The sequence below is a fragment of the Propithecus coquereli genome, unplaced genomic scaffold (assembly GCF_000956105.1).
Source record: "Propithecus coquereli isolate 6110/MARCELLA unplaced genomic scaffold, Pcoq_1.0 Scaffold163, whole genome shotgun sequence".
NCBI lineage: Eukaryota > Metazoa > Chordata > Mammalia > Primates > Indriidae > Propithecus > Propithecus coquereli.
In genome coordinates this window covers 1,995,101-2,008,643 of record NW_012140858.1, presented here as the reverse complement: position 1 = coordinate 2,008,643, position 13,543 = coordinate 1,995,101, and the positions used below count along the sequence as shown (strand labels likewise).

Genomic DNA, 13,543 nt, shown 5'->3' with positions numbered 1-13,543 from the left:
AAAAAAAAAAAAAAAAGAAAAGAAAAGAAAATAGAGAAAAAGTAAATGCAGGTGTATTAACCCTGCACTCTTAAAAAAAGAATATTGTTTTTTGTTTTTTGAGACAGTGTCTCTCCCTGTTACCCGGGCTACAGTGCCGTGGTGTCAGCCTAGCTCAGAGCAACCTCAAACTCCTGGGCTCAAGCGATCCTCCTGCCTCAGCCTCCCAGGTAGCTGGGAAAAGAAGAACATTTTTCTTAAGCCAAATATTTTCTCAGCCGTAATCTCACTGCTCCAGACTTAACACTGGTTCAATATTCTATTTTAATTCTGTGACAAATATTGATGGATGAGGAGACAGTTTTTCATTCAGTGATCCAATGAACTCACTGTTGAGTAAGAAGTAATGTTTTTTACAAAATATATTTGAAAGCAAAAAATGAGCCAATAAAAATAATTGATGAAAGTCACACAATCTAATGTAGAATGTAGAGTCATGTGGATTGTGCCAAAGCAAATTTTTGAAAAATTAAAAATACAACTCATACAAATATAAAGTGAAAAATCTAAGATTCTATTCAAGTAATTAATTAATGAGGGACTCAGCAAGATATTGACTTCAAAGGAGAACTATTAAGACATTAAGGTTCCAAGGAAAATTTGAAGTCAGAAATGATAAAACGAATTTGCTAATAGATGCCAAACTGGCTAACTAGTTAATATCATATAGGATAAAATGCAATTATTGGGTTTATCTTATTTTTTACCTGGCAGAAAAGAATTGATCACCTTTATTTCTATTGGAAAACATTCATTTTCATTCCTATGGGCAAGAATCTTTTGCATTATCATCAGTTTTCTACAAGTTATAACATCTTCTACCCCTGAAGTGCTGTAAAATAGCCTAGTCAATGGGCAGTCCACTGAAGGTACACAGCACTGTAGAATCAGATAATGCCCTGAAGGTCTACTAGACAGCACCCACTGAAAGGATACTCTGTAATTTTTTTGTGTGTGTCCATTTACAAGTTTTGGACACTTTTCCCTGACCCTACCAACTTAAAAAATATATGTATATATTGTTGGGGTTCAGAAACCAATACCCCAAAATAAAGGCCTCATAAGTAGCCTCAGAAACAAAAGTTTCTCTTGGATCTTCTTCGGCCCTCCCATCTCTCAGTCCCATTTTCCCCGAGGCTAGACATAGAAACTAGAATCCCTCCTCCCCAAGGTGGGTCATAGAAACCAGAATCCCTTTTCCCCAAAGCCAGCCATAAAACCTAAAAATTCTACTCTGACTTTCCCTTCACCTTTTTGTGTAAAAAGTGGCCATAAGGAAATTATCTGACCTACCTCATTTGACTATAGGTCATAAGACCCCCATTCCAGAGAGGCTCCTGCCCCATATCCAGGAGGTAGGCAGGCATGCCCAGAGAAGCCAAGAAGACAAGCTTTGCTGAGTTTCCCTACTCAATCTATTAGCATTAGATCATACCTTTTCTGTCCAATCATATTTCTATATTACTGTCCATACTATGTTCAACCTAAGCATAAAAATAGAGAATTTCCCCTGTATCTTTGGATCTTCATTCTGTGAACTAAAATAAAATTTTAAGGCTCACCCCCTCACTGGCTGACTAAATGGACCCCCTCATGGCCAAAGGAATACCCTAAAACTAAATTGCCTGCCAGGACGAAGGAGGTCAGACATGCCTTATCATGCCCCCCTCCCTTCTTGGTGACATCCTTTGTAACCCATTAACAGGCCTAAGGGTATGCAAGACAAACCTGCAGGTCCTCAATTTACACAACAAATCTATGTCCAGTGGCTTACCTCTGATAAAGAGCTCCTTAGTTAAAACATTCCAAGCCTGTAGACAAAGTTTCATGTCTCTAACCAATTACAGGCCAAAGAATCTTTTAACCCACCTATAACCTGTAAACCCCCACCTCGAGATGGCCCACCTTTTTGGGCCAAACCAATGTATGCCTCCCACGTATTGATTTATGACTTTACCTGTAACCCCTGCCTCCTTGAAATGTATAAAACCAAACTGTAACCCAACCTCAGCGAGTCCACTTGCTCAAGGCCTCTTGGGCGTGGCTCCGGGTCATGGTCCTCAAATTTGGCTCACAGTAAATCTCTTTAAAATTACTTTACAGAGTTTGGTCTTTTTTTCCGTTGACAATTCTGAAGGGTCCTGTGTATACACATTAAATACATTTGTATGCATTTTTCCAGTTAATCCCAACTTTTTTGCAAAAAGTTGATTTTTCAGCAAACCTTTAGAGGGCCAAGGGGAACTTTTCCCTTGGCTCCTACAGTTTGGCCCCTACAATGTACGCAAATATATATATATGATTTATATATATATAAATTTATTTATTTTGCAAGGGGGCGTAGTGGAGATTGAGAGGTATAGGTTGGTTAAAAATGCCTTAAATGAATGGTATATTTGTTGAAACAATGACATGGTTTCAAAGTTCACGGAGAGCTGGGCTTAACAAAAAACGTGTCTAAAGACTAGAAACTGCAGCACTCACATTGCAGGCCCCAAAGCAGGCCCCTATCTTGGTTGAACAAAAACATTTTGCAAGAAAGCCTGCTACAAAAGAGCTAGGAAGTTGATTTTTAACCACTTTTTAAGGCTGCACAACCAGTTGAGCCCTTATATGGGTGTGTTCACAGATGGTTAGACTTAGGTCAGGCTGTCGGTGGAGAGAGGAAGCGAGTGAAGATACGGGGTGGGGCAGTGGGGGCATCTGCTCCCGGCCAGCCCCGCAGGCATCGCAAGCTCAGAGCTTCACAGTGGATCTCATTCCTCTTGCTCTCTCCCCCGCATTCTAGTAGTCATCAAATCCAGGGGATTCTACCCCTAAACACCGCCCTCTACTCCTCCTCATACCCGTTTGCCAATGCCCTGCTCCAGGGCACGTCTTCTTTTGCCGGATTCTCGCAGCAGCTGCGGGCTGGGCTCCCCGCCTCTCACCCCCAACCCCAATCCACGGAGCAGACACAGAATCTTCCCCGAGGAAGTCACTCCCTGCTTACACCCTGATACAGCTTCCCAGCAACCTCCTTTACTTCGTTCAGGTGGACTTATTTGCCTTTGCAGCTCAATGTCTCCCTCCAACCATCTGTTCCCGCCCTAAGGAGGTCTCCCTCTCCGTTTCTAGAACAGCCGCGGCACTGTCACTGTCACTGTCACTGTCACGCTTGTCTCTGACCGCTTCCATTCCTCACCTGCGCCCTTCTCACCCTTCAGGTCTTCGTTTACTCCCTCCTTGACGCCCTAAGCTGCGTGTCCTCGGGGCAGCGGGGACTCCTGCCAGCCGCTCCTCCACTACAACCCTACTTCCTTGAGGTCTCGTCACCTGGTCAAGTCTGTCGCCCGTGGTGGCCTGAGCCCGAGGCTTCCCGCCCTCTCACCTCCCTTGGAGGTGCAGCCACCCCCGCCAGCTCTCCTTCACATCCTCCAAGATGCCCACCCCTTCTGCCCCGCATCCCTCTTCCTTCACTCTCCCGGGGGTGCCTTCCCGAGCCCCCGACTGGCTCGGATGCCCCGTGCGCTACACATGCGGCGACATTTCCTCCCCAGCACAGCCCGGTCTCTGTTCAGCTGTGTCATTATCCGATCAGTGTCCCCGCTTTGGAAAGTAAGCGGCCAGAGGGCCGCACCGGGTCTCTGCGCCCGCTGCGCGCCGGGCGGGCGGCCGGGCTCGGAGGAGGGAATGCGCGAGGTCCGCCCGGTGCCCGGGCCGGCGGGAGGGAGGGCCGGAGCCCCACGGCCGCCCGGGGACCCCGCGGCGCCCTCCGCTCCCCGCGCGGCGCCGGAAGCAGCCGGGCCGGTCCCCTCCCCGCGGCACCCTTCGCCTTATCTCGGCGCCTCGAGGGCCGCGGGAGGAGTCGCGGGCGCGCCGGGAGGGACGCGGCGGCGGCATGGGCCGGGGGCCCGGGGGCGCTGGCCGCCCGCCTCGCCGCCTGCTGCCGCTCCTGCTGCTGCTCGGCCTGGCCCGCGGCGCGACCGGAGCGCCGCGCACCGACGGTGAGTGCGGGCGGGGACCGGCGGGGACATGCGGGCACGGGCGCGGCGCGGGCGCCCTGCGGGGCCCCGGGCCGGATCCCCAGGCTGGGCCTCGAGGACGCGGGGCGCACGCGGACGCTTCTCCGCCCCTGGGCAGGGCCGGCGCGAAGCCCGGGCGTGGAGCGCAGGTGCGGCCCGCTCCGGCCCTTTGGGATCAGGAAGGCGGAGCTCAAGGGAGCCGGAGGTTCCCCGCCCGGGCTTCCCCGCCCCGGCCCGGCCCCAGGATCGCGGGGGACGCCCGTTTCAAGGCGGCCTTGCCGGCGCCCTTGGGACGGGCCGCTGCCGGGGAGCGCGTGGCGAGGTGGGGGCTGGGCGCCGGCGCGGGCCTGGGAGAGCAGCGCCCGGCGTGCGAGGGCGGGGTGGGGCGTTCCGCGCACTGTCACGCTTCCGGCTCTGCGGTCGGTTTTGCCACGACAAATTCTTGACCCGAAGCTATTTTCTTTCTACTTTTAATTTTTTCTCCATGAAGAACTGGATGTTAAATATGGTGAAAAAGAAGTGTAAAGAAGTTTACAAGAGTAAAGAGTTCATTCATTCACTCATTCATTCAACAGGCGGCTCTTGAACAGCTTCCCTGTGCAGCATGAGAACAGGCAGTGCTGGTTCTCCTGGGCTTAGTACGCAGGAGACAGACAAGCCAATGACCCATTCGCAGGCCATTAGGGTAGTTGCTGATTTCTTTCTCCTCTGCAAAACAGTGTTTGTTGAGCGTGGCAGGAGTTACACAGAGGATTCGGACACGTGCGGGGGGTGACATTCACCCAAATAACTGTAATAAAAGGCAGAATGTCATAAGTGCTCCGCGAAGGTGTGGGTGGTGGTGGTGGGGAGATTACTTCCAGCTGGGGGAGTCCGGTGGTGTAATGGATAAGGTGACCCTTGAGCTGGGCCATCAAGGATTGGTTATATTTGGATGTGGGAAGATGAGGAAAAGGCATCCCAGCTCATAGCAGAAGGCATAGTCAGCTTTCCACAAATGTGTGTAGAATGAATGAATTCCAGACAGAGGGGACAACATGAGGAAGCACATGGAGGCACCAAAGGCAGAGGTCAGAGTACCTCGATTGGCAACCCAAGGAGTTTGCACTTAGCTGTTCCTGGGTAGTGGGAAGCCACTGGAAGTCACTGCAGGGGTTTATACAGGGAGTGATATGAAAAGTGGGTCTAAGGAACTCCCCAGCTTCCTAAATAAAACCAAACACTGATCCTGAAATGGAAGGGCATTTCCATGTGAGGACATATGGGGGGACTTTGCTGTTCAGATTCCTGCCCCCTGTAAATTCTCTTTGCTTTGGGCCTTTTACCATCTCTTGATGGCTCAACCTTCTGGAGGAGCCATTTTTGTAACATCAGATGTTCTGGTTGGGCTTCCTTCCTTGACTTGGTCTCCCATGGCAGTGTGCATAAAAGCTTGTAGCAGCTTGGACCCTATTTCAGGATCTTCGCTGTAGACTCTGTAGCCTAGGAAACCGTCCATTGTGGTCCCATTGAATCGCTGGGCTAAGATGGCTGAACACAGCTATTAGCTGCCTAAGGTTATCTGCAACTACTTAAAGGCTTGGGTGAATTTTGGAAACTAGCAGTCAGGGCTGCCTGTTTGAACCTCTTCTCCTTATGTAGACATTCTCCCTTCACTTTCAACCTTGGAAAATCTAGTTTTATGAAGGGCAGGTTTCCTGACAGTGGGGAATGTAGGGAGAGAGAGGAGGCTTTGAGCTCATCGACAAAGCTGTTGCAATAGCTGGCCTAGAAGTTCTGAGGACTGGGCCCAGGGTAATGACGGCAGAGGAGGACTGAATGTCGATGATAAGGTGGAAGTGAACTGGAGGAAGGACTTAATAACAGACGTGAAGGTGCAAGGGAATAGCAGAGGAAAGATGACAGTAAGCTTTGGGGACCAGATGGCTTGGATATATGATTCCACAGGAGGAGAAAAGAAATTTGGCAAGAAAGGTGATTAATTGTTTCAGACATCCTGAATTTGAGGTTCTGTTATGGCTTTTGGAGAGATGAAATCAATAGGGAGTTAGGGCTGTGAACAATAGGCAACGTAGATTTCATGGTCGTTGGAAACTTTGAGGTTGACAGATAAAGACAACGAAGGACAGATTCTTGGGGAAGACCAAGTTTAGACGGTTAGATGCAGGCAGAGGAGAAAGAAGCAGCAGCCAGCTAGGCAGGAGGAAGACAGGACTAGTACCCTTAAGGAAACCAGGCAAGCGGAAGCCGGGGGTGGTGCTGGGGGAGAGATTGAAACAAAGGCTTTGGATCTGATAGCTCTGGTCCCTGGTGACCCAGAGCTAGTAGGGCAGTGAGGGTGAGACCCAGATGTGAGCGCTCTAGAATGGGGGCAGACATCTTGGCTACAGAGTAGATACTCTTTAAAGAAGTCAAAGGGAGGCCGGGCATGGTGGCTCATACCTGTAATCCTAGCACTCTGGGAGGCTGAGGTGGGAGGATCACTTGAGCTCAGGAGTTCGAGACCAGACTGAGCAAGAGTGAGAGACCCTGTCTCTACCAAAAATAGAAAAAATTAGCTGGGCATGGTGGTGTGTATCTGTAGTTCTAGCTACTCGGGAGGCTGAGGCAGGAGGATTGCTTGAGCCTAGGAGTTTGACATTGCAGTTGACCTATGATGATGCCACTGCACTCTACCCAGGGTGACAGAGCAAAACTCTGTCTCAGAAAAAAAAAAAAAAGTCAAAAGGAAAATGAAGGTAGCATTCAGTCAGGCTGGCCAGGTTAGTACAAGAGTCTTGGGGAGAGCAAAGCAGACTCAAGCTGTTTAAACTGAGGGGTATTATTCAGTAGGGAGGGAAAAAATTGCAAAAGCAAAAATAAATGAGATATTTAATGGATAGAGCAGATCAAAAATTAAAGTCGGGCTACAGGTGGGAGAGGTTAGTCTCCAGCTCGCTGTAGCAAGGGAGTCAGCCACCATTCCACCATCACTCACGTTTGGCAGAGGCTCAATGGCAAGCAGGGGGTTGGGAAAGCTTTATCTTGGAAAAAGGGGGCAGGTGTGCCCAGCCTGGGGAAGCTGGGGGCAAGGCGGGCTTACTAGCAGCAGGGGTCCTATGAGATTGGTTTGGGGGGGGCAATTTTGGCTTTTTCTCCTTGGTCCTAAGCTGTAAGTGGGGGTAAAAATTAGGGAAGCTGGTCGTTATTGACGGAGTCCTGAGCATTTGGGGCTGATTGCTACAGAGTTCCTGAACTGGTTGCTGCAGGTTGTGGTTGGGAGTTCTGTTTTCACGTGTGGTCTGGCCATTGTCCGTTTGTATATTCAGTCTCTCCCCTGGCAACGTGGGCAGAATTACATTAATTGGTGTTGAAGGTGTTTGGGGGAGGAGAGCCAAGTCAGATGGCCAGAGTAAGAGGAAGTGTGAGGCCCATAATTGGTAGAGCAAGAGGGTGTTGGGGCTGGGTGGGGTGCTGGGCTGGGGGAATGGAGAAGTAGGAAAGGGCAGGAGGGTGGAACCAGTCAGTCCTGTTTCCTAACCTTTCTCTGGCATTGCTTGAGCCTGGGAATGGCTGTGGGACTTGTTGGCTCAGGCCTGGCTGGGGTTGGGGAAGGTCAGAGCGAGGATGAGCAGAGAACTTGAAAATCATGCGGCCAGTGGTGGAGACAGTCGGGGAAGTTGTTCTCACTGTATAAAGTGCACCTGACTTCACTCATCGTTCATTTCTAGGCTTGGTCTTCACTCTGTCTTCATGAATCACAGTAGCATATTCACCATTCAGAGTAGGGAAGAGGATGAAAGAGGAGAAATGGAGAGAATTAATTAATTAATTAATTTTTTTTTTGGAGACAGGGTCCCACTCTTTTGCCCAGGCTGGAGTACAGTGGTGTCATCGTAACGCACTGCAACCTCAAGCTCCTGGGCACAAAAGATCCTCTCACCTCAGCCTCTGAGTAGCTGGGACTACAGGCGTGAGCCACCACATCCAGCTATTTTATTTTAATTTTTTGTAGAGATGGGGTCTTGCTATGTTGCCCAGGCTAGTCTTGAACTCCTGGCCTCAAGCCATCTTCCTGCATCAGCCTCTCAAAGTGCTGGGATTACGGGCAGGAGCCACTATGCCCTGCTGAAAGTGGATTGTGTTGGAGTGATTTAAAGTTGCTTAGACTAAGGGAGCAGGATTAGAGTTGAAGATTCCCCACTGTGGCCTGTCTTCCATCTCCAGGGACTCAGCCCTAGGATATCCTTAGTTTTCTGGTCAAATCCTAAAATGGGATCCTAGCAACTCAAAGCAGCAAATGGTCCGTTGGCCTCAGCTCTGTGGAGGAGAGAGGGGAAGTGAATTGCATGGATTAAAAAGAAAGTGTACGGCCTGCTCGGGAATGAGTCAGGTGTGAGACGGCGTGTGAAAAGAATGGGTGGAGGTTAAGAGGGTGACTGGTAGACATGAACCCTAGGGTGTGGCCTAAATTAATGGCTGCTTAATTCAAGACTCAGCATTGAGACTGGGCCACTTGGGCACTCAGCGTGGGTTGGTTTCTGGTCTGGAGGCCAGGTGTGGGGGCTCCACTGCCTGTTGATTCTGGTCACACAAGAAAGTGAACAGAAGAACCTATGACGCATTTAATACAAGGAAACGTTAAGCGTTCTTGATGTGCAGTGTCAGTCCTGGGTCTGGGTGGGGGTGGGGAATATATAATGGTTCCAATTGTCCTGTAAGGATTACATTGCTGGAGAGAGTAGAGTGCTCTCTTGTTTTGGAGGATTTTAAAGCAGAAGCTATGCTTTTGTTTGTGGGTTGTTTTTTATTTTTCCTTTCAGGAATGTTGGAGAAAAGAGACTATGAGGTTTCTCGGGGTCCTTCCATCTCTGGAAGTTGATGCAGTCTCTTAAGAGCAGTGCAATTTTATGTAGTGTTAGAGACGACTTGGGAATGCCTTTTCTTCCTGAGTTTTGGGCCCCCTTGGCTTATTTCCTCAGGTCATTTAAGCTGGCTACACGAGTTTGAGAGCCAAAATCTCATGAAGGTTGTGTAGTGATTTGTCTGGTCTGTGAATGGTTGGGGATTAGGTGGAAACACATTTAAATTCAGGCACTGCCTTCTTCCCTTGACTGTTAAAGTCCATCAGCTGTTGTCTCAGAAGTGCCTTTAAGTTTTTGCTCCTGTATCCATGTAAAGGGTGAGAGTAGCTTGTGGGGCTGGCGGCCTCCAGCGCCTCCTGAGTTCCAGCTTCCCCTGGTTGCTGTAGAGAGGAGGGGCAAGGTGAGCAGGGCTGAAAAGGTGAGGAAGTGAACTTTCAACTCTTGAGTCAGGTATTACCCAGAAGGCTGGGAGGGTGTGGGGAAGGCAGGGAGTGATTATGCACATTTGGATATTATGGTTTCTAGACCATCAGCCGCACGAATAGGTAGGCATCTGTCCACACACAGGTACTGCTTTGACTTTCCGTATCAATGCATTTCTCCATTACTCTTCCCGATAGTATAATCTGGGAGTTGGCCAGCTAACTGTCCATGGTAGTGTCCTTGTTTGTTCATTAACAAAGAGTTGTTATTATAACAAACGTCTAACATACTCTAATTGCTTTACGTATATTAACTCATTTTCTCTTTACTCCTCACAACCACCATGTGAAGGCTTGCTATTATTCTCATTTTACAGATTTCTGGGAAACTGAGGCACAGGGATTATCAAGGATGACACAGCTAATAAGTGGTGGAGCTAGGATTATAACCCAAGCACTCTTAACCACCGTGGCAAATAGCAGGCACTGCATCTGTCAGACTGTTTGTAACAAGAATAACAAGATCTATGGAAATAGACATGAATATTCATGTAAATTATCTCTCACATTTGCATAGCACTTTAGCGTTCATGCAGCATTTATATTTCTCATTTAATCTTGACCACATGTTCTCCGTCTCACGGATTAAAACTGAAGAACTGATAATTTAACTTGCCTAAAATCACTCAGCCAGGGAGCAAGAGGGAAGACTTCAACCCTGGCTGAGACACCAAAACCCGTCTCATCCTCTCTGGTTTTAGCTGGCTTAGTCACTGCAGAGTGCGAAGGGACGTGGACCCAAGTTAGCAGCTTTAGCTGGAGGATGCAGTGAGAGTAACAAAGAATACTTGTTAGGCTTTTCCTCCTTCTAGATTTTGGACTCTCCGATTCTCCTGTTTCTCTGCAGTAGTTCCCTCAGTTACTACCTCCTCTGCTTTCAGGTACCGGCTCTGCTGAAGACAGAGCTAAAGCCATCTTTGATGGCCTGCAGTTGCAGGCTATTGAACAATGGAATCTTGTGTGGTCAGAAGCAGTCCTCTTGGCAGTCCTTGGGCTGGGGTTATGCTCCCTGCCTCTTTCTTTAGGATAAGTTTTTTCCCCTTCAGGAGGCTACTTGGTCACTCAAGCTGTTAGAATTCAGAAGGCTGTCCTTCAAAGCCCCACAGAATAGGCTAATCATGGCTGAATAATAAGCTTCAACTGAGGTACCTCCCTCCCCCACTCCCTACCTTTCTATGGAAACCACTTTCTTCTCTGCAGGTAGTCTAGCCTTTGGTAGGCTGGAACCCATCTTGTCTTTTTTTTTCCAGTATGGGGAACAAAGATTTATTGAGCCAAATTCTACTGCATGCCAGGTACTGTCTTTGGAGTTATGCTAAATTATTCTTAATGGATCATTAAAGCAAGTACCTTAAGGATGAAGTGTCAGAACTTTAGGGAGAAAGTACTTTAAGGGGCCATGTAACCCCTGCTACTCAAAAGGTCCACCTCGGAGCTTATTAGAAATGCAAAATATAGGGCCCCACTCCAGACCAACTGAACCAGAGCCTACAATTTAACAAAATTAAGATCCCTAGGTAGTTTGAATACATCTTAAAAGTTGAGAAGCCCAGGCTGGGTAGCCAGGTGGCTCATGCCTGTAATTCTAGCACTCTGGGAGGCCAATGTGGGAGAATCGCCTGAACCCAGGAGTTTGAGGTTGCAGTGAGCCAAGATGATGCCACTGCACTGTAACTGGGGTGACAGAGCAAGACTCTGTCTCAAAAAAAAAAAACAGAAAACAAAACACACACACGCATACACACACACAACAACAACAAAAACAAAAAACTGAGACCCACAAGGTTAAGTGATTTGTTCAAGGTCACATATGAATTAGACTCAACTAGATTTAGGATCCAGTTCTGACTAGCTTTCAAGTCCAATGCTTTCCCCCTGTATCTGGCTGCCTTCCTACAAGGCCATATTGAGAACAGTTTATATTCTGTTACTAATTTGGACTGGACTTCCTTTACCTGATTGAGTGGCACCTCTTTGCTTCTTAATTTTTTTTGTATGTTTATTATTAATAGATTTACTCAAAAATTACATGAAGTAGTCATTTTCCAGCTGATACAAGTTTCTGCAAATGGATCTATATAACTGCTGCATCTTTATAAAGACGAGTATTTCATATAAGAAAAAAGTAACCATTTTCTCATTTGTCAACCTATAATAATGAGATTCAGAAAATGTGATTCAGTATAGAGTTTATCTGAGTGCAAAGCTTTGAGGATGGTCACCCGGAAACACCAACACCAGACTAATGGGGTCAGCATTTCAAAGTGGAGAAGTTAAGGTTTCACTTACACAGATGTTTTAGCAGGATTACATTTTCCATACAAGACCAGTACGTATGCCACAGTGATTTGATTGGTTACAGATTGCTATGTTCCAAGGAAGTTTACTTTATTCTGTGAGGAAAGGTAGTGATCTGAGGGGTTCTTATCTCTGGTGCCATTTGGTCTTAATTACATACAGGAGAAAAAAGGGAAAAGTTGCAGCTGCATGCCGCATGACTCGGGCTGCATAGACACATTCCTTTCAAGGCTCAGAATAATTTCAAGTTCCAACAGCTTTATGTTTGAATTATTTAATTTAACACATTTTATTGTTTTTCAATAATATGGTGTTTATATCTATTATTTTACCATACTCATATTTGTGTGTGATTTCAGTGTCTGCTTATGTTTTTTAGCCTTTGGACAGTGTGTTTATGTTGTCTGTTCATTGTCAAAGTATCTTGTAACAGGTCTGTTTGGTTTTTAATGAAAGATTCTTGTAGGCTTGAGTTACTTTAGTTACTTGTTCTCTGAAGGTGTTATCTACCGTCTCTCAGTGGCATCATGAGAAATTTGGGATCCAGAACAAAATGATTTCCCTATAAAGATTTGGGTTTCCCTCCTCCCCCCCTTTTTTAAAATCATATTTTAATTTTAATTATATTTAATTTTAATTATATTAGTCCCCAAATGAAAATAACCCAAATGTTTATCAACAGATGAATGGATACACAAATCGTATATTCGTATATTCTGTATCTTGATTGAGGCAGTTATTTCATGATTATATACATTTGTTAAAACCCACCGAATTGTATACTTAAACTTGGGGCCATTTTATTGTTTGCATGTTATTCATATATCTCAATAAAGTTGATTTTAAAAGCAAAAATGTAATCATTAATCTTTTCATTATGGTGGTAAAACATAAAATTTTACCATTTTAGCCATTTTGAAGTGTACATTTGAGAGGCATCAAGTACGTTCATAATGTTGTACAACCATTGCCACCATCCGTCTTCAGAACTTTTTCATCATCCCAAACCGGAAGTCTGTACCCAAGATGTGGGACTTTTAGTAGGATTGCGTTCATTCGCCAAATTAAATTGGGGAGAATGTTTGTCATTGTATGGTTGATCACAACTGGGCTTTTGGACTTGACCCAGGAGCCATTATTTAAGAAATAGTTCCAAGATTTTGGCTGCATATCATTGTGAATTTACTGTATCTTCATGGTACTGTTTTAAAATGTTGTGTGTTAAAATGGTTAAATATATTTGACATACTGATGGAAATTTAGGTATGGGGACTTAGTCTCACTTCAGCTTGGCCTGCTGTCCTTCTAATCTGGAGCCTTTCTGGTTCATTTCCCCCAGGTTGTACAACTCTATTTTGTGCCAGCTTCAGTGAGGGAATCTGGGCATCTAACTACTCCTTGCAGATATTTTCAACCTGTTCCTTGAACTTTCATTCCTCTCTCTTATGCCTGTCTTCCAAGGTACTCAGCGACTCTGATTCCTAGGACTTTCTGGGCTTGGCTTTTAGTTCTTCCTTTCTGCTAAGGCAATTACCATGCGTCCATATTGTTAGTGTCTTTCATCAGCTATCATCTTCTCTCCCAGGTTTTATCTTTTTCTAGTCCTTTATGTATTTTGGGGGCTGTGCTGTGGTTTGGGAGGATATTAACTCTGCAGTGTTTAACTGGAAGTCTTTGAAACTGAAAACAATCTTTTGTATATTTTTTGTTACAAGCCCTTTCTTCTTCCTAATATTGTACATTTGTGCATGCTTTTACTTTTTTAAAAAATTTCTTGTTTATTTATTTTTTTCAAACAGTTTTAGGAACTGCTTTAACTTTTTTCTTCAGCAGGCTTAACTTGAGTTTGGCTACTTTATTAGGTCTTTATAATACA

General features: G+C 46.3%; 1 protein-coding gene across 2 annotated transcripts in view; it reads left to right on the top strand.

Moving 5' to 3' along the window:
- Positions 1 to 3,862: 3,862 nt before the first annotated feature.
- The window catches only part of SUSD1 (sushi domain containing 1), a 117,065-nt gene continuing 107,384 nt past the window's right edge, over positions 3,863 to 13,543 (top strand). For both annotated transcript variants that reach the window (XM_012641205.1, XM_012641207.1), the window contains exon 1: positions 3,863 to 4,025. In XM_012641205.1, coding sequence (XP_012496659.1) covers positions 3,920 to 4,025 — 106 coding nt within the window. In that variant the 5' untranslated portion in view covers positions 3,863 to 3,919. The remainder of the gene's footprint in view (positions 4,026 to 13,543) is intronic.